Source organism: Perca fluviatilis, chromosome 19, assembly GCF_010015445.1.
Source record: "Perca fluviatilis chromosome 19, GENO_Pfluv_1.0, whole genome shotgun sequence".
Classification (NCBI taxonomy): Eukaryota; Metazoa; Chordata; class Actinopteri; order Perciformes; family Percidae; genus Perca; species Perca fluviatilis.
Genome location: NC_053130.1, coordinates 4,021,110 through 4,048,422, shown reverse-complemented (window position 1 = coordinate 4,048,422; position 27,313 = coordinate 4,021,110). Strand labels below are relative to the sequence as shown.

General features: G+C 41.3%; 1 protein-coding gene across 1 annotated transcript in view; it reads right to left on the bottom strand.

The window, feature by feature from the left end:
• The window catches only part of LOC120548448 (kinesin-like protein KIF20B), a 56,774-nt gene that overhangs the window by 16,077 nt on the left and 13,384 nt on the right, over positions 1–27,313 (bottom strand). The window contains exons 18-30 of the mRNA XM_039784706.1: positions 25,856–26,335; positions 25,131–25,575; positions 23,532–24,243; positions 21,757–21,895; positions 19,704–19,826; positions 19,068–19,122; positions 18,498–18,623; positions 18,179–18,312; positions 16,651–16,806; positions 15,549–15,725; positions 12,035–12,160; positions 9,010–9,117; positions 6,863–7,072 (exon numbers count right to left, since the gene is read on the bottom strand). Of these exons, the coding sequence (XP_039640640.1) occupies positions 6,863–7,072; positions 9,010–9,117; positions 12,035–12,160; positions 15,549–15,725; positions 16,651–16,806; positions 18,179–18,312; positions 18,498–18,623; positions 19,068–19,122; positions 19,704–19,826; positions 21,757–21,895; positions 23,532–24,243; positions 25,131–25,575; positions 25,856–26,335 (2,991 nt within the window). The remainder of the gene's footprint in view (positions 1–6,862; positions 7,073–9,009; positions 9,118–12,034; positions 12,161–15,548; positions 15,726–16,650; positions 16,807–18,178; positions 18,313–18,497; positions 18,624–19,067; positions 19,123–19,703; positions 19,827–21,756; positions 21,896–23,531; positions 24,244–25,130; positions 25,576–25,855; positions 26,336–27,313) is intronic.

Genomic DNA, 27,313 nt, shown 5'->3' with positions numbered 1-27,313 from the left:
ACTGACGCAGTTGGTAGGAGTTTTGTGATGGAACTAGAAAGTTTCTATTACAGGCTGTGTAACTGAAGTGGGAGGGGGACAGGGACAGCTAGCTGTGATCAATTACATGCGACTTCATGTGTGTTTTTTTTTAGTATGCATGCAATGACGCATGCATACAACATGTGTGCAGACTTTAGATTTGGTAAGGTTTTCTATAGTGCGATAAATACAGCACTGTCTTTAAAGACATTTAATATGTGAGTTAAGGCACTATCATGTTTGTTGGTTTTGCACCTGAGCATTTTACAAGTTAATTTGTGTATTCTTTGTATTTTTCCTAAGGTAACTTAAACACATTGCATCATGTGTCTGAGAGTTAATTATAGGCTATATTGTCAGACAATAAGACAACTTGCTGGGTTTCCGGTGATACATACGTATACACATAATTACAAAATGTGACTGTGTGATAAAGCGAGAACATAAAAGACATGCTGTGCTAATAGATGTGTACATTAAGTACAGGCTGTGCAGTTACTCTGCGCAGATCTAAAATCTCTCCGCAGCGAGCTGTCACCCTCTGACAGCTTCTTCCACTTTTCACCCTCATCCATTGCTGCTTATTGTTTCTGCTCCTTTCCAACCACCCTACCCACAACCCCTCCTCTTTCATCTTGACATCTAACCTCCCTCCTAATCTCTCCCCCACCCATCTCTGCTTGCCAGCCACTTTCATCTTCCCCATCTCTTCTTTCCATCCTCCTCTCTGCTGTTTTCCCTCCGCTGTCATCCTCCATCTGTCCTTCCTCCCAGCTTTGTTTCATTTCACTTTTTTCCTTCCTGGCTGGCATTTCCTCCCCCTCTTGCCCTTAACCAATCTCTCTCAATTTATTCTTTCGGTGCTGCTGCCTCCACATCCCTTTGCACTATTTCCTCAATTTATTTCGGCCCATTCCTCTTGGTTGTAAAGCTCACCTACTCTGTTTTTTCTACACCTTATGCTCTCCCCTTTTCGGTTGTTGGGTAGTAAGTTTTACTTCAGCCTCCTTTATTGGCCTTTCTTGGCCCGCTACTGTATGAAGGCCGACAGGGTCATTTATGTGTCGACGCCATGATGACCCTCGACACTTCAATACCCCCCGCATAATTTTTTTTCATATGAGAAAGGCTTTCCAAGTGGAAACTGGGTCATTGCAGCAGCATGAATGGAGGTACTGGTTAGAGAACAAAGTGTACAAAGAGAAAAAGACCATGTCTATGAAGCTGAAATTAATTTTAAAGAGTGTGCACGAAAACAGTCTTTATACCCACAGAGAATTTGTCTGGGTCTCCCGTCTTCTCTTCGGAGTCTTTTTCTACTGCCTTTATAAAAGAGATGTGTTGTCGTTCATAAATGTTGACTGGAGTGCCCCAGATCCCCAGAATAAAATCAGACACAACGATGCATCGCTTTGGATGTGCTGTAGAAGCCCTCCCCATCACAAACACCTACATCTTTTTGTGGGCTTTTTAATTGAACAACCCCCCCCACCCCCCCATCTCCTCTTCCCATTCTCCCTCTTGAACCCAGGTCAGTCAGCAGAACCGCAGTCATTAGTGGAATTACTTTGGGGTTTCATCGCAGAGCTTTCCCCCCCGTGTAAATTCTCCCGCTGCTGGTATCAAAGGAGGAGTACTTGTTACATTAACGTGTCCTAATATGTTCCAGCTAATGAGCTTTTGCCGGAGTATGTAGGCACATTGCTAACACGCCTTCACACAGTTCTTAGTTCTGATGGATTTAAAATATTGAGGAGGGAAGATGTAGAGTATCAGGTCTCCTCCTTCTTGTTGCTCTAAGTCTCTTGGGTAGCTGTTGAAATTCTAGATTACATTAAAACTACAGGTTTGGCCCACTCACAAAATTGTTTTAATTGCAGTCATTTTCCAATAATCCAGTAAAAGTGACAGTATTCCTCATTGCATTACAATGTACTTGTTCTGTTCTTACGTTTTTCATTTATTTTCATTATCACCTTAAAACAAAATAAGTATTCTTAAACACGAGAAAAAAGGTAATCAAAACTACACGTGAATATTCTCTCAACTGTGAGGTTCGGTGAGCAAAAGGTTACTGAATAGTTACCTCAAAACCGCCCAGTGTTTCCCTAGCCAAGTTTTATTACTCTTAAATATTTAAGACTTGAAGTTTGGCTTGTTTAATACAAAAAACATTTTATATTCCTTAAAGTAAGGTATCAAATAAAAGTATTTGAAACTCTGGTGTCGTGTCGGCTCAAGTATTGTTGTTTAGTTATGTGAAAACTTCTTTTGACGTCTACTTTTCGAAATGAAAAAAAGAAAAAAAAAAAATTAAAAATATTTTAAGTGGCTGCATCACAAAGTTGACTCATTCAGTTTCTAAAGAGCTTTCCTCTTGATGCCATCTCAAAGCGATTTTCATCTTTTATTCAGCAAGGTTCACTTTCCGTGGAGTGAAGATGCAGTGTCAAGATGCATCTGGGAAAACAACCTCAAGAATATTTAGTCAGTAATTTCAATTTCAGATACTTTAAGGTTAAAAAAAAAAAAAAAAAAAGGAAACCTCAGCAGACCGCTGTAATTAAAATGCCCATCTTTCATTATTCAAATCACTTCATTGTGCACACCAGTGTTCATTTTAACGAAATGTAGCATACCGACACCTTTTAAGTGCTGAAGCCATCAGATAATCAGCTGCTCCACAGGGCAGCACTGAAAGCAATTTGTGAAGGTAGATGAAATAATCCTCTGCCAAGTAAAAAAATCTTGTTTAGGAAGATTACCTACATTTTTACCTTTGAAAAAATAGAATCAGGGTGTGCTATGTTAAATGTTTGCCAGATTTTGCCATACAGTGTAATGACAAGTATAAGCATATGCTTGTCCGCTAAATCTCTGAAAACCAAATTTGAATGGACTCAGCTTTGTCAGTTTTTTCAACATGGAAAAAGCCTACATGTATTCTGATTTGCCTAGCATTCATACCGTTGCCCTTGGTGACAACACTTGACTCCAATACTTCGAATGTCAAGAAGGGACGTCACCCAACATCGTTTAAAGCACCTTTAAAGGGGTGATAAAATGGTTATTTCACGCTGTTCCTTAAAGTCTCCTAATAGGGTATGTAATGTTGGTTGGGCTGAAAATGACTCTCTTGCCATTTTTTTTGCCCTAATGCTACCCTGTTAAATGGGACTGGACTGAAACGAGAGCTTTTCTGCCTTATATGGTCTGCTCATGAATATTTCGATGAGCTGCAGGCTGATTGGACGGACGGACGGACGCACACACACACACTTCTATGTATGACCTACTTACCCTCCAAACTGTCGTTTTTCAACTATGACAGGGTAAAATCGGTTCTGCATTCTATCACCCCTTTAAGTGAAAATAATAAGTGTTAATAAGAAATGCCTAATTCTGCAAAAGGGTTGGATAGGCTTAGGCGACTGGAGGAATAAATTGGTGATTGGCAGTACATCGTTAGTTGTTTGTTGTTGGGGATTTTTGTCATTTTTTCAACAGCAGAGACACAGTGGGGAAAAACAGTGCATAGAGCTGACTTATTACACATATAACTCCGTAAATTAAGGGTTTATTTTGACCAAACCAGAGTTGGCGATTGTTTGAAGAGTGGTGTTTGGGAGATTTATTTTGTTTGTCGAATTTGAATGAAGTCTTTTTTACGATGATCAGCGAGGTTAAATTACGGTTTCTGTCAATGGAGTCAGGTGGCTTTGGGTAGAGCAAATAACAGTGCTGTTGTTTCACATCTAACTCAGTGAGTTCATGTCACCCAAACCAGAGTTGACGAAACCGTAGAAAGACCAACCAAGACAGCTTTGGTGAGTTTTAAGTTATGTTGTAAGAGTAATCCTCTTACACAATACATATCACAATGTGAATCGGCGGGAAGTTGATAAAACTATTCAACTGACAAAAATGAATACAACTGTATGTTTTGTTGGGTCAGTAATAAAGTAGTCTCTACCGTATTGTGTTTCAGTGACAGAGTACATGAAATGAACAGCAGCTGCCTGAACATTGCAACTTTTATCATGTCACCACTTAAAAACTGCTCCACTCAAAGTTCATCTCAACCATGACGATCAAACATGATCAAAACCTTTTTTTTGTCCTTTTGATAATATCTTGATGTTATCATTTCGTCATTCTGGTTTGCCATGCACGAAATTGTCTTTGATGGCTTGTTTTGCAGTTGCTATTAAAGTAAGTCAACTTATAACACGGAGCACGTGCAAGTATGAATTACCCAAATTTTTTTCAGGATTGAGAACAATTTCTTATTTGCAACGACGACCTGATCACATTCACACAGTTACACATTTATACATGGAAGCTGCCCAGTACAACCACAGTCTGATCTGCTGGCCACTGAGCAGCTGGAGCTGGAGCAGTTGACGTTAAGGGCCTTGCTCAAGGGAACCTCAGTGGTGGTAATGACGGAGGGACAAGTGCTGCTCTTTCACTTTCCCCAAACAGATTTCATCCTGCTGGTCTGGGGATTGAACCGGTGACCTCCCGGTCCCAAGCTAGGTTCTTTAACCTTTAGGCCACCACTCCCCCATAATAATAATAACAACAACAACAATTGCCCCATGCTGCATAAGGTGTGTTCATGGATTAGAATTTAGCACCTCCCAAGCACACTGCGTCTTGGGACTATGGTTAAACGAGGACAATTCTGATGTTTTAAAAGCATCAGACACTGTGAAATTACAATAATGATGATACATAATATGATTGGGCCTTACTATGTAGCTATATATGGAACCATGGAGTGGAGTAAATATCCACGATAGGGCAGTAGGAAAACATGAACATGACTGACTTGATTTGTTCAGAGACCTCATTTTTCATATTTGGAAATTTTACTCTCAAAATAAAGTCAATGAGAAGAAATAATAAGAAGAAATGATGGTGTAAAACCTCCATTGCCTTTATACAATCTTGTACTTTACATCTGTCAACAATTGTTATTTTGGCATTTTTCCAAATGCAGACATGTAGGTTTTCAAGAGGTTTGCCAAAGGGAGAAAAGAAAAAAAAACATGAGTGATTCTGATTTCTCCTCTCAACAGAGAAGTCGTACCAGCTGCAACCAGCGTTATCCTTTAGACACAGTGACAAAGTAATGTGACAAGTGAACTGTACTCAACCCTATGTTTCTTCGAGTGGGATGCTTCTTTAATATGTTCTCTGGGGAGAGCGTGTGTGCGCTACCACTAAAGTTACTGTGTTTTTCCTTGTAAGTGGTATTTATGATTAATGAGATGGCTTTTCTCACCCATATGTGGATGGTACAGTACATGCATGTGAGTGTTTTTACAATCTATACTGTATGCTTTATACCTACAGGGATTAAGGAAAAAGGACAAATGAAGGACTATCATATATCTTTTTTTTTTTTCATGTCAAAGATCTTTAGTTGCACAATCAATCAGAATTAAGTTGTCTTCAGATTGATCGGCTTCCCTTGCATGGCAGCTGAAATCTCGCAATATCGCGAGATTATGCGGAAATCGCAGGATCACATATCGGACGCAAATGCAACTCGCCAGGCTTGAAATGATGCGTTTGTGTAGTAGCTTACCTGACTGGTCAGCGTCCAGTGAGGAGCACCTGCCAGTTATGAGTGTGGATTAGGTGTGTGTGTGAGACGGCGGTGACTGTTTGTTCAAAACAACAATGGCAGATGTGACAGACAAAGGGTTCAACCAAGTGCCTGTTAGGTACCTTTTTCAAACAGTTTCCAATGAAGGCTTCTCAGATGCTTCTGTGTTAACCACCTGGCGCATCACGTTATGATTTGGGAAAAGTTGCACTTTTTTCTATCTATGATTATTTGCTGTTAAGTGTAAATTTTTAATGAAATGATTGAACAAAACTGAAATATTCTGGTAAATACTGAAAAGGCTGCTAAATTGTGGTGTGTTTAATTTAGCTACCTAATGCTAGATGGACGATTGCTGGACATTCGTCTTTGATAAAAACGTATACTGCAATACTATAACTTAGTAGAGAAAATAACCATTTACAAATTGTGTTGCGGTTGTGAAAATTATTAAAATTATGCATCGTTTCCTAGATCTGAATGATATTGTTTTATGGTGTCTTGTAAACAAATGCAGGGAGTAAACTGTAAAAGGGGAGTTAGCCTACTTCCCTTGCATTAGTCAGAACAAAACAAATTAACATAAGTGCAGGTCCTCCGCTGCATTTAATCAAATTCCATTGAGGCGATGTCCTGAAAAACACCTTTACCCAGTTCATGTTTCGGCACAGTCTGTCTCACAGTCTGGTCTTGTTTCCATGGAGTCTCTTTGGTCTGTTTTTTTGTACTAGTCACATATTGCCTACACAGTATATAAATTGCATTTGTTGAGATTCTGACAATTGCATAGCACTCGTGTTATTGCATACCACAGTTGCTGCCCCATTCTCAGAAGAAGGGTGTCATTTTTTCCACATAACGTGTGAAAAATGAACTCATCTCCAAAATTAAAAAAGTCAATCTATGAGGCTCATGTTGCACAGTTATTTTTTAGTCATCTAGTGATTATTTATTTTTAGGGGAACATGGTGTAGAAATGCAGGTTTATACAGCACAGTGGGATGTTCTCACGTGCACCATTTTTTGTAGCTGGACACAGATAGTAGTACATGTATCCACAAAGGGGCAAAAGACTACGCTGTTCAATCAATGCAAAACTTAAACCACCGCACTGATGAATTTTGCCAATTTATGATTTTCAGGTATCTCTTACTTTGGAAATGAAACATTTTTCAACACCTGATGAGTGTGTGGACGACCTGCTTTTGTTTAACTGGATCTTACCTTCTCCATCTCTCCGCTCTTCCTTTTGCGTGCCGAGCGGGTGATTTTGACGGTGACGGCGCTCTCCTCTCCCTGGCGCCGCAGAGCCATGCGGTTTGGCTGCAGAGGGCTGAAGGAGATCTCCAGCTCCGGACGGGGGAAGCGGCTCGTCCTGCCGTTCTCTGTGGAGATCTCAGAGGATTCTAGCACTGAAGGATAGCCAGCTGAGCTCTGCGGGAACACATGATTGACACGAAGGTCATTCCCTGGTCACTCAAGTGAGACGTGTGTCTAGATCTGAGGATACAGACTGGTCTGTCTGTTACTACAAGGTGTCGAGGTCAGCTGCCACAAAGTATCCACACAGGTTGCTGAGCGAGATGGCATTCAAAAAGTTTCAGGCTGGCAAAATGTGGACCGACTACTGGGGCTGCAAAATACACACATTACATATACACATACACACACACATATACATACATATATACACATACACACACATACACCTATATACACACACATACACCTATATACACACACACACACACAATATACACACACACACACACACACATATATACATACATATATACACACACATATGCATATACACACATATGCATATACACACACACATTATTGTCATCGCATTATCAACTGGCGCAATATACACATCGCGAAAGGCTGCGATATATTGCGATAGACACTCAGATTTTTTTGTGTTAGTTGAAAGAAAAAAAAAATCAGTAGAAAACTGGTCAGTCAGTCAGTCATTCTGGTACCTTTTATATTACATATCATTAAATAGATGCTTTTGTCCAAAACGACTTACAATTGCTATATATCAGAGGCCACACAACTTTGCAGCAACTAGGGGTTATTTGCTCATTTTTAATTTTAATAACTTAGAGAAAATAACCATTTACAAATTGTGTTAATTTTTTATTTGCTATGTTTAACCCAGATCTCCCACACCAAAGGCATGTGCCATATCTATTGCGCCATCACCCCCACCATATTCAATTCAATGTTCAATAAAAGAATGCTAAAAAAAAAAAATCCTAAAGCAAAAACACTGTTGTACTGCACATTGCTGCAGCTCCTCTTTTCACCCTGTGTGTTGAGCTCTCTATTCTAGCTAGGGTGAAACATCTCACTTCTGTTCCATCTTTGTTGGGAGTCACATGCGCAGAATCTAGGTAAGGACTACTAGCCAGTCAGAAGCAAAGTAAGAGGGCGTGCCCTGACAGTACCTAGGTAAGGACTACTAGCCAGTCAGAAGCAGAGTATGAGGGCGTGCCCTGACAGTACCTAGGTAAGGACTACTAGCCAGTCAGAAGCAGAGTATGAGGGCGTGGCACGCTAGCAGCTAGGTGTAATATGAGCACTTTAAAAAAAACTGATGCATGCAAAACACACTGAGGCCTTTAGAAAATAATTAGGGAATTGGAAATCATATTTTCTTGCAAAGGATTCAACTTTCATGGAGTATTATGATGACAGTAACTGGCTCCATCATTCATTTTTGTCACATGTTCTTGAATGAATGAACATCTCCTACCATGTGAGTTTTAGACTGAGAAAGTCATCTTAAGCATTCATGGAATGACACCAATCCAATCGCAATGTTGTGTTGCTGTAATTTTAGACTTGCATCAAGTTTAATTAATTATTCGTTAATTTCAAAGTATATTTGTGAAACATTGTGGAAAAGAAATGTAAACTTCTAATCCAACGTCATGTGTTCAACATACAGTATGTCCGCAAAGTTTTGGACTTGATTCATTAAGTATATTACAGCCTAGAGCTGGGCGATATGGAGAAAATCAAATATCACGATATTTTTGACCAAATATCTCGATACCGCAACGATATTGTAGTGTTGACTATTGGTGCTTTCACAAAATATTTACACAATGAGAAGTGGGAAAAGGCAAATAATAGAAGAGCTAGAACAGTCTGGTAAGTTCAGAAAAGTACATCACTTTACTGTAATGCAGCCTTTAAAACCAGGAAAAGACAACAGTTACGTCATTTCACGATATTACAATATCCAAAATCTAAGACGATATCCAGTCTCATATCACGATATCGATATAATATCGATATATTGCCCAGCTCTATTACAGCACCATCTTTTCTAATTCATGTCATCTCATTGAGGTTACCTGACTGCTGACAGACGCTCTGGTTTCCCTCCTTCCTCCTGACTTCCTGTTAATGGTTTCACTCTGGGGATTCCCAACCAGTGTAGCAGGGCTCGCGTTGCTTTTAGTCTGTCATAGGCAGAAAAAGAAATTCAAAGTATGTATAACTTCCAAAATATGTCAACACATTCAATGCATTATTACTTTCGTCCTACAATAACCGTTGGCGTGGCATTGGTGCAGGTGCGGGTTTTTGAACCAATAATTGCTAATAACTTGTTGTCCAAGAGTTCAAACTTAAAGTTGGATATGACAATCAGTTTATTTTAAATAAAAAAACAAAACTAATCAAACAAGATAATAGTTCTTTTAGTCTTACCACGTTATACACTTAACCACGTTTTCACCATTCACCTAACCATGGTCGAAAAACTGCAACCTCGCTGTGCACAACACAGCTGAACCGATAAGGCCACATTTAAATACACTTTTTCCACCCCCAGCGTCACACGCTGGTTGCCAATGAAATGGCTCCTACAATAACTGCTAAGTGCAACCACAGCCTCTATGGGCCATTTCAGATTGACAACGCTATATAGATAACAAAAGTGCCTCCTCTGTATCTGAAGCCGAGGGTTTCTCACATACAGATAGGGTTAAATCTGGCAGACAGTGTGTGTCAAAAACACAGACCTGCCAAACTTGAAGAAATGTTATGAGTACACTACAAGCGACCAATCACCGACAGCCCACCGCCAATATACGCTCCACCGTTGCACTCACCAATGAGAAAACTATGAGATACCTAACACCATACTACATAATATAATTTCACCAATCAAGATTTCTTAGTTACTCCATAACCATATACAAGTAGACCATAAATGTTATACAATTACTGATATCACTCCTAACATTGAATTGAAAACAAACTGTTATACAGGAGGCATAGCCCATGGAAACTTCTTCCACCTGAAAATACATTGTTTGGCTCATCACTACCTTCTAGATTACAATAAATTATTATTACTTTGTAGAGGAGTGGATGAACGGCTGTACGTGTAGATATTTTCAGATACGCTTTTACAAATTTGACATAGGTGACATTGCATTATGTCAGTTGCCATCACATCACATAAATAGCCTAACTGTTACCTTTATCTTACGTTAATCAGCACCTGGCCTTTCTAAAACCTTTTAGTTTTCTAGCCATTCCACAACTTTTCTAACTGCCCCCAACTAATGGGAAGGATGGCAGGTGTGCTATTGACACCAGTGTTGAGCAAGTTAATTCCAAAATGTAATACATTATTGATTACTAGTTACTGTCTTTGAGAGTAATTAGTTATATTACAATATTATTGTCTCTGATGCTTGCACTACTTTTGCGTTACGTTTGAGTTACTTTCACCAAAAAGAAGCAGAAATATTCTTGGCAGGTAGCTTGTGAATATGAAGTACATCATAATTTATTCATATTTTGTATTATTAATCTGACGCTGCAAAGTAACTAAAGCTATAAAATAAATAATTAAGTAAAACGTTCAATAGCCTACATGACTCTGAATTGTGGTGGACTAGAAGTAGCCTAATAAGTAGGAGAAAATGAAAAATACCCAATTAAAATTGAATCAAAGTAGCCGACGGTAGTATACCGACGGCTATAGTTACTTTCCATCGCTGACAAAATATAATATTACGTGTAGCAAGAAAAACATTAATTCTCGACATGTTATCTGTCAGTTGCTCGGTCACATTGCTGTCGCCACTGACAGGACACAGATGTCAGTTACTGTCTGACCACGGGGAACAGTGACGGGACAGCTCGCTTCAACGCAGTGTAAACAACTCAGGAAAATAATGTGTCGCAAATGTCCGTCTCTGCAGTCATTTCAACCACTGAATTGTAACGCTTTACTCCCATCACTGATGGACACTATGAACACTTTTTTCTTATCATACATTTATTTATAATATTATGTTTCGGGGGATGGGGAGTATTTGTTTATGGGACTGCGTTCGGTACCTGTTGCCCCTTGGGGACTGATGTCGTTGTCTGTCTTGCACACGGTGCAGAACGCGTGAGGAGGCTCTATATACTGTCTCTGTGAGGTAGCCTAGACATGTGGAGGAAAGGCCATCTCTCCCATTAAGAAATAGTTCCGATATATACCGTCTATGTCCCGAACCTTTTTTTGAGGCAGTTCAGCCATGGCATGCAAGGCTACGGTTATCCGGACAGCCAGGCTTGCTGAGGCACTGAATTGAATTTAACGCGCGAAGCATTTGGCTAGGAGGGGCCATAGACAGTATATAAGAAGGGAGGGGCAGGTGGGAGGAGGGTTAAAATGCAGCGCTCTGATTGGCCGAAAGCTTTTCACTCCACACCTCAGCAGCATAATCAACGTCATAGATGTAGATTGCATAGAAACTGAAACCGGAGAAATGAAAGATGCAACAAAATGCGTACCTAGAGAGCAGCGAATCGTACAAGCGTACTGAAAGGTCAAAATGCGTGCCGAGTACGCAAAATGCGTACATGTTGGCAGGTCTGAAAACAGTTTAACACTAGCAATGTCAACATGCAGTGAAAGACGACCAACTTGTTGGACCTTGTTGTTAGGATGTTTAAAACAAGAAAGTCCCCTAAGGACAATCTCCAGTATGAATGAATGAAGTAGAGAGGTGAAAGCTTCCACAGCCTTTATAGGGTATTACATTAAAGTTGTTTAGAACACGGTGACTGTTTGGATGGACATCGGATAAATTCACTATGATGCAGTAGTAGTTTGAGAAGCTTCCTAAATAAGGACAGAGGATTTTAAGTTCAGCAGTGTTTGAAAAAAGGAAATCTAAGGGCATTCCAGTATATTTGGGCTTGCAAACTCCTTTCAAATTGCAAGATTATTGATCCACCAGGAGAACACTTAAGAGACATAAATTCAAAATGACCACTGTTGCTGTTAAAGGATGAAGTCAGAACATATTTAAAAAGCCATCTTGGTGGTTAAAGGATAATAAAAAGATATTTTGGGTCAAGCTTCACCTGTGTGACTGTGCCCCCCTGTTCGGCTGTTGTGGCCTTGAGCTCTTCCTTCAGTCGTAGGATCTCCGCCTCTCTTTCAGACAGCGCGGCCTGCAGCTCTGCCACGCCGACACCGCCATCACCACTCTGTAACAGGAAGTTCATGGACACTGAGGAGGTTTTCTGTCCCTGCAGAGTTATGCTTCCCAATAAAAAATGTTTATCCAGAGCTTGGAACCATTAATGCAATTGGAAAATGTATAATCGCAACTTAAACAACCAATAATTAGGAATGTAAATACACTGTATTTATGTAGCGCTTTTCTAGTCTTAAGGACTACTCAGAGTGCTTTTACATAGTATAGGAACCATTCACACACACACACACACACACACACACACACACACACACACACACACACACACACTTGTACACTGGTGGCCGAGGTTGACATACAAGGTGCCACTTGCTCATCAGATAAATATTCACACACACATTCATACACCGATGGCGCAGCATTGGGATCAATTCTGGGTTCACTGTCTTGCCCATGGACACTTCGACATGGGACACCTGAGCCACAGCCACCCACGGACATCTCAAGATTGTTTTTGGACTAGGAAACACGCCACTTAACGGTTTATCAGTAAGCATCAACAAAAGTAAAAGAAATTTTCATTTCAAAATTCTGTAGTCCGCATAAAAAAATTAAAAATAAGACCTCACACTTTGCTTAAATATCATTTGCATCTGAACCTTTTCAGCAAATATGGCCTTAAATGAGAGGCACTAGTTACTCCTTTACACATTCCAATGCATATTGGATATACAAACACATTGAAATCAAATATTGCTTTCCTACACAAAGCTGAGGTTACCATTTATGATGGAAGATGTACATCTCATATTCAGGGAGAAATAAAAATAAAGTTAGAGAACATTTTGACGAGCAGTGAACCATGGAAACCTAAGGTATACAGGCATGACCAATGTCCCGGGCAAATGTACAAGACAACACAGCCAGTGGAAAACTGGAAAGATTGTGCTGTATGTGAATCAAGTGATGGAACTGTTCCCAATGTACCATGACTCTGGTCCCTAGCCCTCATCGCACCCTGAAAACTTGACATGCATCAGTTTTGACAGACAGCAGTGTTATCCTGGAGCAGAATATAGTGTTTGCATGGATCGACGTATGGATAAAATGAATGGAAACGAAACAAGAAATATATTTTAAATGTATGAACAAACTGACAACTCCACTGTAGTTGCTATCAAACGTTAACCCTCCTCCGATGTGGACATGAGCAACAGTGGATGCTTTTCATTGCACTATTCCTTCTAGCATTTAACACGTGATGCTGGGATAATATTGAGTTACAAATCTACAGATCCGGTGTATTTAGCTGAGCTAGACAGACAATATTTGGTTAAACTAGATTGGTGATGCCGTTTTATCATCATTGTTCTCTGTGAAGTTAGCTGGAAGTAAATGTAGCTGAATGTGAATGTCGAGTGACTGCGTCACACAGAAAATAGCCTTTTTAAATGCTTGCTTGCTTTTAAATAATCCTTGTATGACTAGCAGCTTGGATATTTCACTGCTCTGTCACACGGATCGAGTTTCCTTCATATTATTTGTGTTTTTTCAGATACAAAGAGACTGCATTAAATTAGCTGCAATTCTCTCCCAAATTTTTTAATCAATGCAGCTCTGCCAGACATTGAGCAGAGCGTCAATTTGATTTGGAGAATCATTACAGCCTGCTCTTCACACTGTGTTCTGTAGTTATCTTGGGTAGGCTGCCTGGTCACATTGAAAGAAATGATGTTATTTAGAAAAACCAAACAAAAGCTCAGTGAGGACAAAATGTGAGAGAGCAAAGTGCAAAATTAGTGAAATGTAACATGGGGAACAGAGATACGGCGCCATGTTAACAATGCTGATTCACTTACCAAACCTCCTGTGATTTACCAAAGAAGGAAAGAAAAAAACGAGTCAAACTAGTGGCCCAAAGCCCGCAGAAGTGTGACAAAACTCGAAGAATCTTTGCCACCGAGTACACTCCTCTGCAGTGTAAGATTACAGAAACCACAAGTAGAGAGAGAAACCGCGAGTAATTCATATTTATCTTAGTCTGTTAATAATCAGTTAAATTCTGTTACAAACTGGGTTAAAATGCTGAAAAATCGCTCCCTCAATTCTGTAGGGTTTCAATAAAGTTGGTGGCTCGTCTGCTCTCCTAATAACTCCTATCTAAAGGGTAAACCAGCTAGGGATGCACCGAATCCAGGATTTGGCCGAATATTCGGCTTTTTGACGTGGTTCGGTTTCTGCCGAACCTTAGAATTTTTTCCCACCGAACCGAACCCTATGCTTGCACTACGCACACTACGCTGGTCGCCGTAGTGACGGCACCGTTGATTATGGGAAGGTGTTTACGTAGGTGGAGCGTTCAATGCAGTAGGCTGTGAGAAAATGGAAATGGAACTCGTGAGCAGAAAAAGTTGTTATTTGGCAGTACTTTCAGTCAAAAGAAGGCCGTTCAAGTCCAGCTACATGTTCAATTTCCAATGCCGATTTGTCTTGTGGTGGCGAGGACCCTAAACAATACACAACATGGCCGCTGTTACAACATTTGGTATGAAACATCCGAAAGAACACGAGTTGTGCATGAAGGAATCTCCAGACAGCAGCCAGAATGCAGCAGCTTCAGGTACGACAAAGGAGGGATAGTCACAGCTAAAAACTTATGTCAACCATTTGTTTACTTCATTAATGTGTTTACTGTGTTAATGGACTGAGGATGGGTGGAGGATTCAGTATTTGGTTTCAGCAACATCTTAACCAGTGCAGGGTTTCCTTTAATGGGGGTGCGCATTATGTCAGCAGGATAATTTAAAAGGCAACAGAGACAACAGTTTTTGTACAGCCCTATTTCTGAAACTGCAGTGGAAGAAATTTTCCATTGTGGGCCACCACTACAAAATCAACATAGAGGAAACACTGCAGTGGATTCTGTATTCGGCCGAACCCCAAAAATCTGGATTCTGTGTATCCCTAAAATCAAAAACAAACAAAAAAAAATGGTTGATGCTGTTCAAACTTTCAGTTAAGTTTCACCTCTGGCTAAATCCAGATCCACGATTTCACAGCAGGCGTTTTGTCTTGACAGATAATGGGAATGAATTTCTCAGACATCATTGATTGGAGTGTGTACAGACGTGAAACATACTACTAGGATGTCTTACACAGAGGAGAGCAGCTACTTTTGTTTTTTGTTGGTCTTTTTTTTGTTATTTAAGGTTAAATAATCAAATAAAAGCCTCAAGACCTTATACACAAGAGTGTGACTCTAATCCTCCTTCCTCTTCTGCCTTATCGCCATCTCCACTTTAACTGAAGCAGATCGAACATTTTAAAATGCAAATTCACCTTGTCAGTCTGTTTGGTGTAAAAAAAGCAGCCAGTTCTTACAGTTTACATCTTCAGTGTTGTGGTCCCTGTTTCTGTTATTTTTAGCTTATACTGACCTCTTGTGGTTGCTGTAAGTTACTTTGGCGAAGCTGCAGGATGAGTTTGTCTTTCTCTGCTTGGCTCGAGAGAAGCTTCTGTAGCTGGACCTCCAAAGCTGCTACCAGAGTGTCTCTCTCCTTCCTCCACCTCTCCATGATCTGCTCCTTGTCAGCCAGCTGGGACGACAAGGACTCCTGACAAAGAGGGAAATGTACACGGAAAAAGAGATACAGAAAGAGAAACTATTATAAGTATTAGAAACCTAAAGAACACAAATAAAAAAATTAAAAAAATGTCTCTGTTTGGGGGACATTTCAAAATCAGCTTCTCAGGCTCAGCTCTACAGTGTCAGACTTGGTTCAACTGCTATCATTCTTTACAGGACCTTTAAAAATGAAGAGAGTGACCGTTTATCTTCGGAGCAAGAACTACTCTAGAGACATAGTGAGAGAAACAAAGTCTCCCCTGTTCTTTCTGACCACAGTGGGAAATCTGCAGCAGGAAAAGTTAACCCTCTCCTTGATTTCATGTTGTTTATGGAGAAGGTAGTCACGCTTCCTCCACAGCGCTGCGGAGGAAGGTCTGGCTAGTCCACACAGCATTACGGGATGGGAGAAAAACGTGCTTATTGGCATTTCTTCAAACCAATCCCAACTGTCTTGGGCGGAGCTAAGTGCCGGACGGAGCCACGGTGCCTCTGCAAAATAGCCTCGGGAAGGAACTTGTTTTGGTGGAACATGTGTACGTTCAAAAGTAGTTTTAGTCGTGCAAGAGAAAACTCAGATTGGACAGATAGTCTGGTTAGCTGTCTGGATTTACCCTGCAGAGATCTGAGGAGCAGTTAACCATAGACCTCAGAAATCCACCGGAGGTTAGAATTCCAACACAAAGAAAGCGGAAGGTAACGGATATCCGGCGGAAAAAAGTGACATCCAGCGGCACCGGAACGTCGTGGATATAAACTATGGAGAAAGAGACCCCAGCAAGGGAGTAGAGGGAAATGCGAAGCTACCACGCTACGGCCACGCGGACCAATCATTCATTCCTTCATTTTAATGTCCATTTAACGCAGAAGCATGAATTGGCTTTTAGTGTGTTTGCATATCATCCTCTCCCTACCAACTGGCTCTGCTGTCGAGTGTAGCGCTCTCTGTCTTCAGCAAACTTCCTCATTTCCTGGTTCCTCTTGTCCTCCGCCTCTTTGGCTTGGCCGAGCAGGGACAGCTTCTCCTCCAGCCACTTTTTGCGTTCGGCCTGGTGTTTCTCTGCACACAGCTGTACACAAAAGGGTTGTTTATGTAATGAGGATGTCCGTATTAAGTACCTGAAACATGCTTTAGCTGAAATGCAACAACAACAACAACAAGGGTGGTGCCTACAATTGCAAAGAAATACAAGACAAGCTACTCCGATCCAACAATAGACATCAGTCTTACTAGTTGTTCTTTAAGAACCTCAGCACATATGTGATAGGGATGCACCGAATATTCGGCCACCGAAAATTTTCGGCCGAAAATGGCCCAAAAGGGCATTTTCGGTTTTCGGCCGAAATACCTTTATCACCGAAACAATACGGCCGAAAATGTTGTGATGACGCAAACAGAAAACGCGACCTGCACGTGTGTCAGTACCCGATCCGTTCCACCTGCAAAGCGTCTCCTAAGCAAAGAGGTTGAGACGGACCACGGAGTGAAAACAATGAAAAGTACGCTCTTAGAGTCTGTCAGCACACGTTTCACTGAGATCTGTTCGGATCCTCTGCACTTCATCGCGACTGTACTTGATCCGCGTTATAAAGACCATTACTTGGATGCGGAAATAAAGCAGGGCGCACGAGAAATGATCCAGGCCGCGATGGATGCGGAGAACCCGCGTGGAGACGGAGACGGAGCAGCGCCCAGCGCAGGAGATCAGAGCGCAGAAAAAAAGACTCGTCTCGCTGCACCAGATGAGGGGCATGCACCCTCGTTGTCTGATATGTTCAGTGAAATCCTGCAAGAAAGTGCCTCAATTAATAATAATAATAATAACAACAATAGGTAAGCTATTCTGTTCTTAGGCTACTGTATACTGTATGTGACTATCAGATTGTAGCCATATTTCTGCTAGATATTTTTTTAATTAAACTTTAATATTAATTTATACAATTGCAATGCCTTGATTTTAGTAAAGTTAGTACACAGTCATAGCCATAAATGCAATGGTACTAATAATTGGCTTAATTTCTTTTGGTGTTTCGGTTTCGGTTTTCGGTCTTGGTTTCCTCTTTTTTCGGTTTTCGGTTTCGGCCAAGAATTTTCATTTCGGTGCATCACTAATATGTGACAAGGGTAATTTGTTAGTTTACATGAATGAAAAAAGTGGTCTCCGCACTGAACGTTTTTTTTTGTTGGAGGATCTGTTTGAAGTATTTGAAAAGGTAGGAATGCAAAGAAGAGATGGACAATTACTGTTGGGCCAACTTTGTGGATGACTGAGGACCCTCACAGACACATTAGTTAATATTTCCGACCACAAACCTCTATTAATAGTCAGTGTTCCTATTGGAATGTTGTCATTTAAATTTTTCCGTCACTCAAGTTGCATTTGAGAACATTTCTGGTCCTTGCATCTGAAAGAATATTTGAAAGTCACTTCCCCTCATTACCTTCAAGCTTTCCTGAGCCTGGGCAGTTTCCTGTTTGGCCAGTTTGAGGTCATCCGATGGGCTGTCGACGAAGGGGTGTGTGCCGTTTCCCCGGCGGTCCTGCTTCAACAACATCCCTTTCAATTTCTCCACCTCTGAAATGGTTGAAACCAGGGAACAAGACACTAAGTGTTTCAACAAAATGAATACGTACATTCAAAGACAAAACTAAGTACTTTTAGTATAACTTTAATATTCGCTAATGAAGTGGCCAGGTTGTTGCACTATAGATTTAAGTGACAGACTACATCTTCTTACTTAGATTTTTTTAGATCCTTACCGCTGGAGAGCTCCTGGATGAGGTTAAGTTTCTCCTCCAAGACCTGCTCCATCTGGTCCTGCGTCTCCTCCTGCTCCGTCAGAGCCAAACGCATTGCCTCTATCACACGCTCTTTGGCTTCAAGGTCTACATATCAACGGACACAGGCACACACAGGACAGGTTTACACGCAGGAAGTCAGATTCAACCTAAAAAATACATATGTTGATCCCCTGAGGGAGGTGCCTTTCATAAAGCAGGTCAAAGGTCAGCCACAGAGCGCGTTTAGCGTTTTATCCAAAGACCCTTGACAGAAAAGCCGCTCTGGAGATTCACTTTGGGTACAGGGCATACTGTACCTGAAGACTTCTTCTGCTTTATCAGATTATAAATTGAATATTGTTTGCAAGCAATCTGAATATGTCATCATTCAGCTCTGCAAACTTGTGATGGGACTAACAGAGATCAGTTTGACAATAACCATCAGTTGCAGCGCTAAAGAAAGACTTCTGATTTCCAAGGCAGATCTCCTTCCACAAACATGACAAAAAAGCTTTTCCTTGAGTGAAGCACACAAAAAGACACATTTACCTGTACTGGCCTTCTGGTAGCGTGTCTGTTCAGACTTGGTGTCAGAGGACTGTTCCTAGAGGAGGGAAGGAGGAGATGAGGAAATGATTCAAGTATTGAGGTCAATGCTCTTTTAGTGAAAACATGCTTAAAGCCTCCAGAGATTTGCAGGGTTTTTCCTGCATTAAACACATTTTTGCCGCCCCAACCCCCCAAAAGGTTTTAGCCAGCCAAGGAAGATCACCAGCACCAAAATAAAAAAAGAACAGGGAATAAAAATAGCAATTCAATCCTCTCTAAATGTGTTTAAGAGCAATTTACCAAACAACCGTTGAACGAGCAGAACGTGAACTTGAATATGAGCGCTGATCTCAGTTTAATCTCCAGAGTGAGCCTGTACCGGACTCTTCATTCCTATATTAATATATATTTAAGCAGTTTTGTTAATTGGGGTTTTTATTTACTTAAGCATAATATACTTTTGTTTACCAAATTGACAGAAATCACAGGTAAATGCATATATTTGTGTCAAATAAAGTAACACAGACTAATTGCCTTCACTGAACACGGACCGATCATGCCCAAAGGCCCATTCTGAGCCAGGAAAAACCCTGGGTTTAGTAAATGGAAACGTGAAAGACAGACGGACTATCTTACCACTTTGAGTTGCTGAATAGCTCTGTCTCTGCTGGCAACGTCCGACTGAAGCTGCTTCTTGGCTTTCTCGGCGTCGGCCAGCTTCTGCCTCGAAAGCTTTTCTTCTTCCCTCATGGCTGAGATCTTCAGGAATCAAAACAGTTGGAAACAAAAGTTCACATAACATTCTAGATAAAAGTGATTTAAGCCATCTGCTGTTTGTATCCAATTAGTATCGCTACACAGTGATCCACTGTTTGTGTTGAAGTTTCCCTGAATTTAACTTTCTTAAAATGTGAACAATAGAGGTGTGACGAGAGACTCTGCTCACGAGACGAGACTTTTCTTTTTCTTAATTGAAACTTCAATTAAGAAATATGACAAAAAAAATCTTTACTCCGAGAACCGAGGTTACAACGTAACCAAGCGTTTCATTGCAGCAGTAAACAAGGAAGTAGGCTGCTCTTGTACTGATTTATGACAATTTTAAGACGAGGGGAGAACATTTCTCTTTGTTCAATATCATTCAAAAGTAAAGCTAGGTTTTGCTTTTTGCTTCCGACTCATTTAAAAAAAAAGACCGAACAGTTGAGAAAAAAAAATTTAAATAAAAAAAATAAAAATAAAGCCAAAACAGCAAAAAGCAATATCTATGCTGCATACTTCAAAATCAGCTAGGGCTGCACGATATGAAGGAAAATATGTGTTAATGTTTTTGAATATCGTGATAAAAGATATTTCTTGTGATAAATAGATATTAAAGTATACTCAGTTCTGCTGCTTTCAGTATTCTGCTCAAATACAGCACATTGCTGATTGAATTTAAAATAAATGAAAGGAAAGGATTTCCAACATTCTTTAACAACTTGAACACTGAATTATATACAGCACAACACAAGAAATCTCTGAGTGTATTTTGCAATATGGCGCAGCCTTTCGCAATGGGTTTATTGCACCAGATATCATGACAAAATAAATAAAAACTTTATATGGGGCAACTGGGTGGTTCACCATGGTAGAGCGTGCTCCCCCATGTACAGAGGATCCGTCCTCGCCACAACGGCTGCAGGTTCAACTCCAACATGCGGCCCTTTGCTGCATGTCGTTCCCCCTCTCTCTCCCCTTTCATGTCTAATCTGTCCTATCAAATAAAGGCCTAAAATGGCAAAAAAAATAATCAAAAAAAAAGAAAAAAGAAGAAGCACCTGGCGCAGGTGCATTAAGAGCGTGTGCAAATCCACTTTTGCTAGTTTAACGGCAGAAAAAAAAGGGTCTGTGCGCCAGGCACATGGTTCAAAAGGGTTGTACTTCGTGTCTTAATTAATCATAGGTGTGTTTTGGGCATAACATGCAATCAACCAATCAGAGATCATCTCCCATTCCCTTTAAAAGCCAGGCGCGTTTGGAAATTGGAGCATTGCTATTATGATGGAGGATTTGCTGAGCAGGAAGGAGAGAAGAAACTGATGTGCTTGTGCGTGAAGTGATAGCACACGAGCAGATCATATCCTAATACTATTTCACATTGCAATATTTTTGTTTTTAATCTTCTGCATGTTTGTGTGCTGCTGCACAATTTTTTTTTTAAATTACATTTATATCTGCATTTATGTCAAAACCTAGAGACTTTCAGACATCAAAATATAATTTATTAAATGTATTTGTGTCAAAATGACATTTAAACATCTTTTCCTATTCCATTTTGCCTGGAAATGCTTCCAACACGCTTTGCGTGTCGCATGAAAAAATAGACGTCGGTCCTATTTCTACATGCACACGTTTTCGGCGTGGCTCGAGCCACGCCTGAGATGTGCGTGCCACGCAGGAAGTTTTCAAGTTGTAACCGGTTAACATGGGAGCAGAAATAAAAACGGGCACGCCACACAGCTGACCTGCTCACGCCACGCAGGCAGTGTGTAGCCAGCCTAAGACCAGCACGCCCATGGGCAAAAGTGCATTTGCTATTTAAACCACGCGGGCGCTGGATGGGAAGTTGACAACTGTGGTCTTAAACTAGCAAAGACACTTGTGTCGGGCTTTGCGCTGCGTCAGGTTTTAATAACATGATGTGTACCTCTTTCTGGACCTGCTGGATCTGCTTCTTATAGTCGGCTAGTTTCTCTCTGAGGTCTGACGTGTTGTCTTCTTTTCTCTGAAGGTCGAGGCTGAGGCTCTTGACTTTGTCCGAGTCCTGCTTGGCATTTTCTTTTAGTCTGGGAAAGTGAGACAAGATAACAATAAACTGCAACCAATTACTTTAAAAAGACAACTGAGTACATTGGGTTCCAGAACAACACCGTTGCTCCTCAGACTCTTTAATTCGGTGGGTGGAATGGAGGGATAAATGCAACTCTCCCAGGACACCAAAGTACTTGGAGATGGAAGACAAGGTAATACAGAGAAAATGTTTTTCACAATGACAGAGTAATAGTCTAGAACAGAACCATAAAACAACATATTACAGAGAGAGCGCATCTCACCATGTATTAGTTTTCTCTGCAGCTCAGGGGGAATAGTCTGAGTCAGAGAAGGATAATTAACAACTCCAGGCTAACAGGACAACATACTTTTGGTTTAGTTTTGTTTCAGAGACTGCTTTGTGAATAGATAGAGTCCATCATAATGGTATTTAGATATTTGACATTTAGCTGACAAAAATGTTCCAATCAACTTTGATGAAGTCAAACGCACAGCGAGAGGGTCAAAGTTTAGGACGTAAACACGGACAACACCCCAAAAACAAGTTCAGGTCTATTTTAATGTCCACAGTGCCATAGTTCCTAGCCTCTGTCCTGATTGACAGGCCCTAAAAGCAGGGCTTCTCAAAGTCGGGACCAAACAGCAAGTCAATCCGGACCCAGCCCGTACCTTGTGTAATGAATACAATACGCTATCAAGTGTAACGTTTTCTATTTTGAAATAATCTTTCTATTGATCTATACATTTTTGGTGATGTTGAATATTCACAAAGAAAATCAAAAAAAAAAAAAAAAAAATTCCACGTATTGGTACAAAAGCTGAGCAGGAAAATCAAGTACTTTAAAAGGTCAAGTGTGTAACATGTTTAGTTGTTAATTATCAAAATCTGTGTTGCCCGTTCACAAACTTGTCCTTTTTCATGAATATTTACCATCAATTCCAAGTATTCCTTTTGGTTGGAAGTTTTACATTTGCGTTCGCATGAACTGGGGTAGACGCTCCATATTCATGCTCCATCTTGAAATACGTTAGCCAGTAAGGGACATACAGGACATACTGCTCAGCCTTTCGCTGTCACGTGATAAACTCACAGGTGCTGCTAATGGGTATCGTAGCTTCCCGGCCCCGGCAAGTTTGAAGAAGGAAAGGTGGAGGACCACACGTATTCAAAATCCAAATTTCAGGAACAGGAGTCTTCTTCTTCGGCCAGAAAAAGGAGATTGAAAAGAGCAAGAGACCGGCTTTTTGAAGCGTGAAGGATACCGTAGCTGTAATAGGTACTTTGAACTGCGTGGTGCAAGAGAGTTGATTGCGATATATATGATCTCAATGCTAGATAGGAGAAATTCCTACACACTGGACCTTTAAGTGAGGTGATTAAATGTTGATTTGTTAGTGCCAATCGTTCCGGTCCTCTGACCCGGAATAAACTGACTTTAAAATAAATGGGAGCAACGTTTACAAAATAAACATCATGCTGTATTAAAGACTTGAAACTAGCAACTGACATATCGCTAGTAACGTAACAAATCAAGCAAGAAGTATGCTCATTTTCTCAGACTTCTACAAAAGCTTTTTGGAGCCAGTGGCGTTGCCCCCTGCTGGAGATGAAAGTTCCCACCCAAACGTGCAAAGGAATTGACCGGTTACCTGGCGATCTCCTCGGCTTTCTTCTCCAGCTCCGCGTCCTTCTGAGCGATGGCCTCATGCGCCACAGCCAGCAGCTCCCGCCGCCTTTCCACCTCCCTGCGCCGGGCCTCCTGGACCGCCTGGCTCTCCTCCTCCTCCCGCTGCTCCCGCGCCTTCTGCAGGCTCTTCTGCAGGGACGTCACCTGTGCCTCCTTCTCCAGCAGCTTCCTCTGCAGCTCCGCCACTCTCTCTGTGGACACTTCCGCCGCCTCTGCTAGCTCCACCTGTCTGTCCTTTTCTTTTAGCATCATCTCCATTTCTGAAGGAGCTCGCTGAGCTTCCGTTTTGCTAAGAGTTTCTGCCATGTTGGAAAGCTTTGACTTCAGGGATGCAATCTCAGTCTGGAGATCAGCGTTCAACCTCTTGAGATCCTCTTCAGCGGCAGAGCTAGAGGAAATGTCTGAACCTTGAAACTTAGCGTCTTCCAGTTTGGCTTGGAGCAGCTGTGCAGTTTGCTCCCGCTCACTGAGCTTTTGCTTTAGATCATCTAAAGCATCTTTTTGCTCACTCAGTTTGTGTTCCAACTCCTCCAGCTGCTGTTGTGACATCACTTCTTGTTCGCGCAGCTTCTCAGTGAGCTCCTGTTCCTGCTTTTCCGAGGCCTGCAATTGTTCCTTAAGTTTTGCTCTCAGCTGTTGTGCTTCTTTGTTGGAAGCACCTTCTTGTAGGGCTGCTAGATTATGGAAAAAATAATAATCACGATTATTTTGGTCAATATTGAAATCACGATTATTTAACACGATTACTCATTAACTTTGGATATAATGGATAGTGTCCAGGGTATAATCTGTTAGTGTCCTTTATCTCACAGAAAGACTCTTTGAATCAGAATAAAATCCGTTTTACTACTGTGAGTCGGTTCAGCTTTACAGATATCACACATAACATTATACAGATAATGAACAGTTCCACAGACCTAACACAATGTGCCTCTCACATCACATGTTCACTCACTATGACCACTACTACTGTCATTACGAAACATTGTGCCAAAATATCAACAATAATATCGCTGTCAGTGGGCTTATTTGCTAGCTAACCTTAGGAAAAATCCAGCACATACACGGTACCTTAGAGTAACGTTACATGAAACAGGTGATTTAACGTCCCTGCTCATTTACATACAGTTTAACAACTAAACTAAATGCTGAGGGAACATTACTGTGTTTTTTCATGTTGTTTTTGAGCAGTATGCCTCTGCACCCCCACTAAGCTGGAAAAAGATTTAGACAGTAAGTGAATACAGCGTGTCGGGGGAATACAACGTCTATAGACAGTATACTACAGCGGGGGGGCAAAGGCAGAGGGGCCGCAGGGTTAGCTAATGTTAGCTTTTCCCAGACAACGGAGTTGGTTTTGCCATTTTTTTCAGTGTCAGTTTTGCCTAAATGGCTTCGGGAGGGGCGGATGTGCGCATGCGCGTGCCATTCAGAACACAAGACAAAATATGAGTGTTCTTGCAAAACAGAACATGGCAAAATAATCGTTTTTTTCTCGATTATACTATTTCGGTGATCGTTGGGAGCCGAAATTGAAATTCAATTAATTGCACAGCCCTACCTTCTTGGCATTCTAGCTTGGACTCCTGAAGCTTCTTTCCGAGCTCTTCAACTTGCCGCTTTAAAGCTGCTTCTTGTTGATTCCACCTTTCGGTTAACTGTTCCAGCTGCTGGTCGGAGATCTGCTGCTTGAGTGCCAACTGTTCTTTTGCCTGTCCTAGCTCACGCTCCAGCTCCAGCATTTGTCTGCGCTGGCTCTCACTTTTCTCCTCTTCCACAGCCAGGTTCTTCCTAAGCTCAGACACTTCCTCTCCCAGCTGATCACGGACACCGTCGGACGATGCTGCTGAAGTCTGCAGTTCCCGTTTCAGGCTTTGGACTTCCTGTGTCAGAGTGTGGATCTGCGAAGTCTTCTCCTGGAGCTCCTTGGAGCGATCGCCCAGTTGTGCCTGAGCAGTTTGTAGTTGGCGCAACACTTCTTCCGCTCTCTCCGTCTTGCTGGACACCTGTGATCATAGATATCACTTTCTTTAGTCATGAAGCACTCAGAACATTTAATAAAAACATAAATAACCATTAATCTAAGACACACGCCAAACAACTTTCTGGCAGACAAAACTCAAAGCTTTTATCAGGAACTCAAATATCAGACTTCTCGATACATTTCTTGAAAAAAATCCTCATTAAACAAAAATAGTATACAGTAACAGTCAAAAGTTTGGACGCACTTTCTCATTTAAGTGAATGAGAAAGTGCGTCTTTACAGATTAATATACTGTGGCCTACCTGACGCTGTGTGGCTTCCAGTCTGGAAGTCAGCTCTTGGACTTCTTCTTGTCGAAGTGCATCACCCTCCTGTTGCCTCTTCACTCTATCCTCAACCAGCCGGCCCATCTCCTTCCTCTCCACCTCCAGAACAGACTGGGCATCCTCTTTGCCACTCCTCTCTTGACCAAGTGCAGCAACCACGTCCTCTCTGCTTTGTTTCTCTTCCAGATGGGCAGCAATGGCATCCTCCTTGGCTCTCCTCTCTGCTTCGAGGGCTGCCATTGCTTTCTCTTTGCCTTCTCTCTCTTCTTTAAGGGATGCTAGCAACTCCTCTTTGCTTCGCTTTAGCTCTCCGAGTGTGGCAAGGGCCTCCTCCCTGGCTTTCCTCTCCTCATCTAAGGATGCGAGTGCCTCTTCTCTTCCCATAGTCTGGTACTCCAAAGCAGCGAGGGCATCTTCTCTGCCTCTCTTCTCTTTCTCAAGGGCAGCCAACGCCTCCTAGGTGATAGGAGTGACCGTTAATTTCTATTTTAAATGTTCAAACAGCTAAAAAAAAAAAAAAAAAAAAAAAAAAACTTAACATGGGTGGGGAGAGTGTCACTAAAAACACAGACTAACAAGTCTTGCTGGTGAGAAACACTTCATTCATTTGGTCATTTCTTGTTTCTTGTAATTTCTTCTTTTCCTGGTAAAACCAGTAATCAGTTGATTTATTCTTGGTGACTGCAAAATTCTGTCCATTTAGACTCTTTTTCCCGTTCAATAAATGTTAAATATTCTATCTCCTAACCTAGGTGAGCCCTAGATACATGCATGGCATAACAAACACCAGGCTAATACTATATAGGCCAGTGACAGCCTGGGGGTTAGAAAGACGAGCTTGGGAACAGGTCACTGGTTTACCTACATGAACCCATGGAAATGTCGGTGCACAAACTGAAAGGGAAACATTTGACCCTCCGGCTGTCGAGATACCACTGAAAACGCCATTTACCTCCAACTGATTTTGGTGATGGTCACTGCGCAGCATCAATTAACCCTTGTGTTGTCCTTCGGGTCCCAGTGACCCGAAGGACAACAGAGCTGAAAAGGGTCTGCTGGCATCATGCATTACAATAGCGGCCTCTAGAGGCGAAATAAATACTATCACTGATGCCTCGTGTTGTTTATTTTCGACACGTGTTACTGCGCGCTGCACCGAGAGCACATGCTGTGCGGAGAAGGTGGACATCCGATGTGCGTTTAAAGCCTCGACAGCAAAAAGGTATGTATACAGTACATTTTGTCATATCATTATAAAGTTATTAATTTGTTGAATAGATGCTGCATTAGTAGACAAAGAACAGCACAGTATGTTTGCTTTCGAGGCTGAGAGGACGGCAAACATTAGTAGTAGGCTAACTTACCTCAAGCGGTTAAAACACTGACAAAAATAAACGCAAGTCCAAATGGATCACCTCTGATTCATATTTAGAT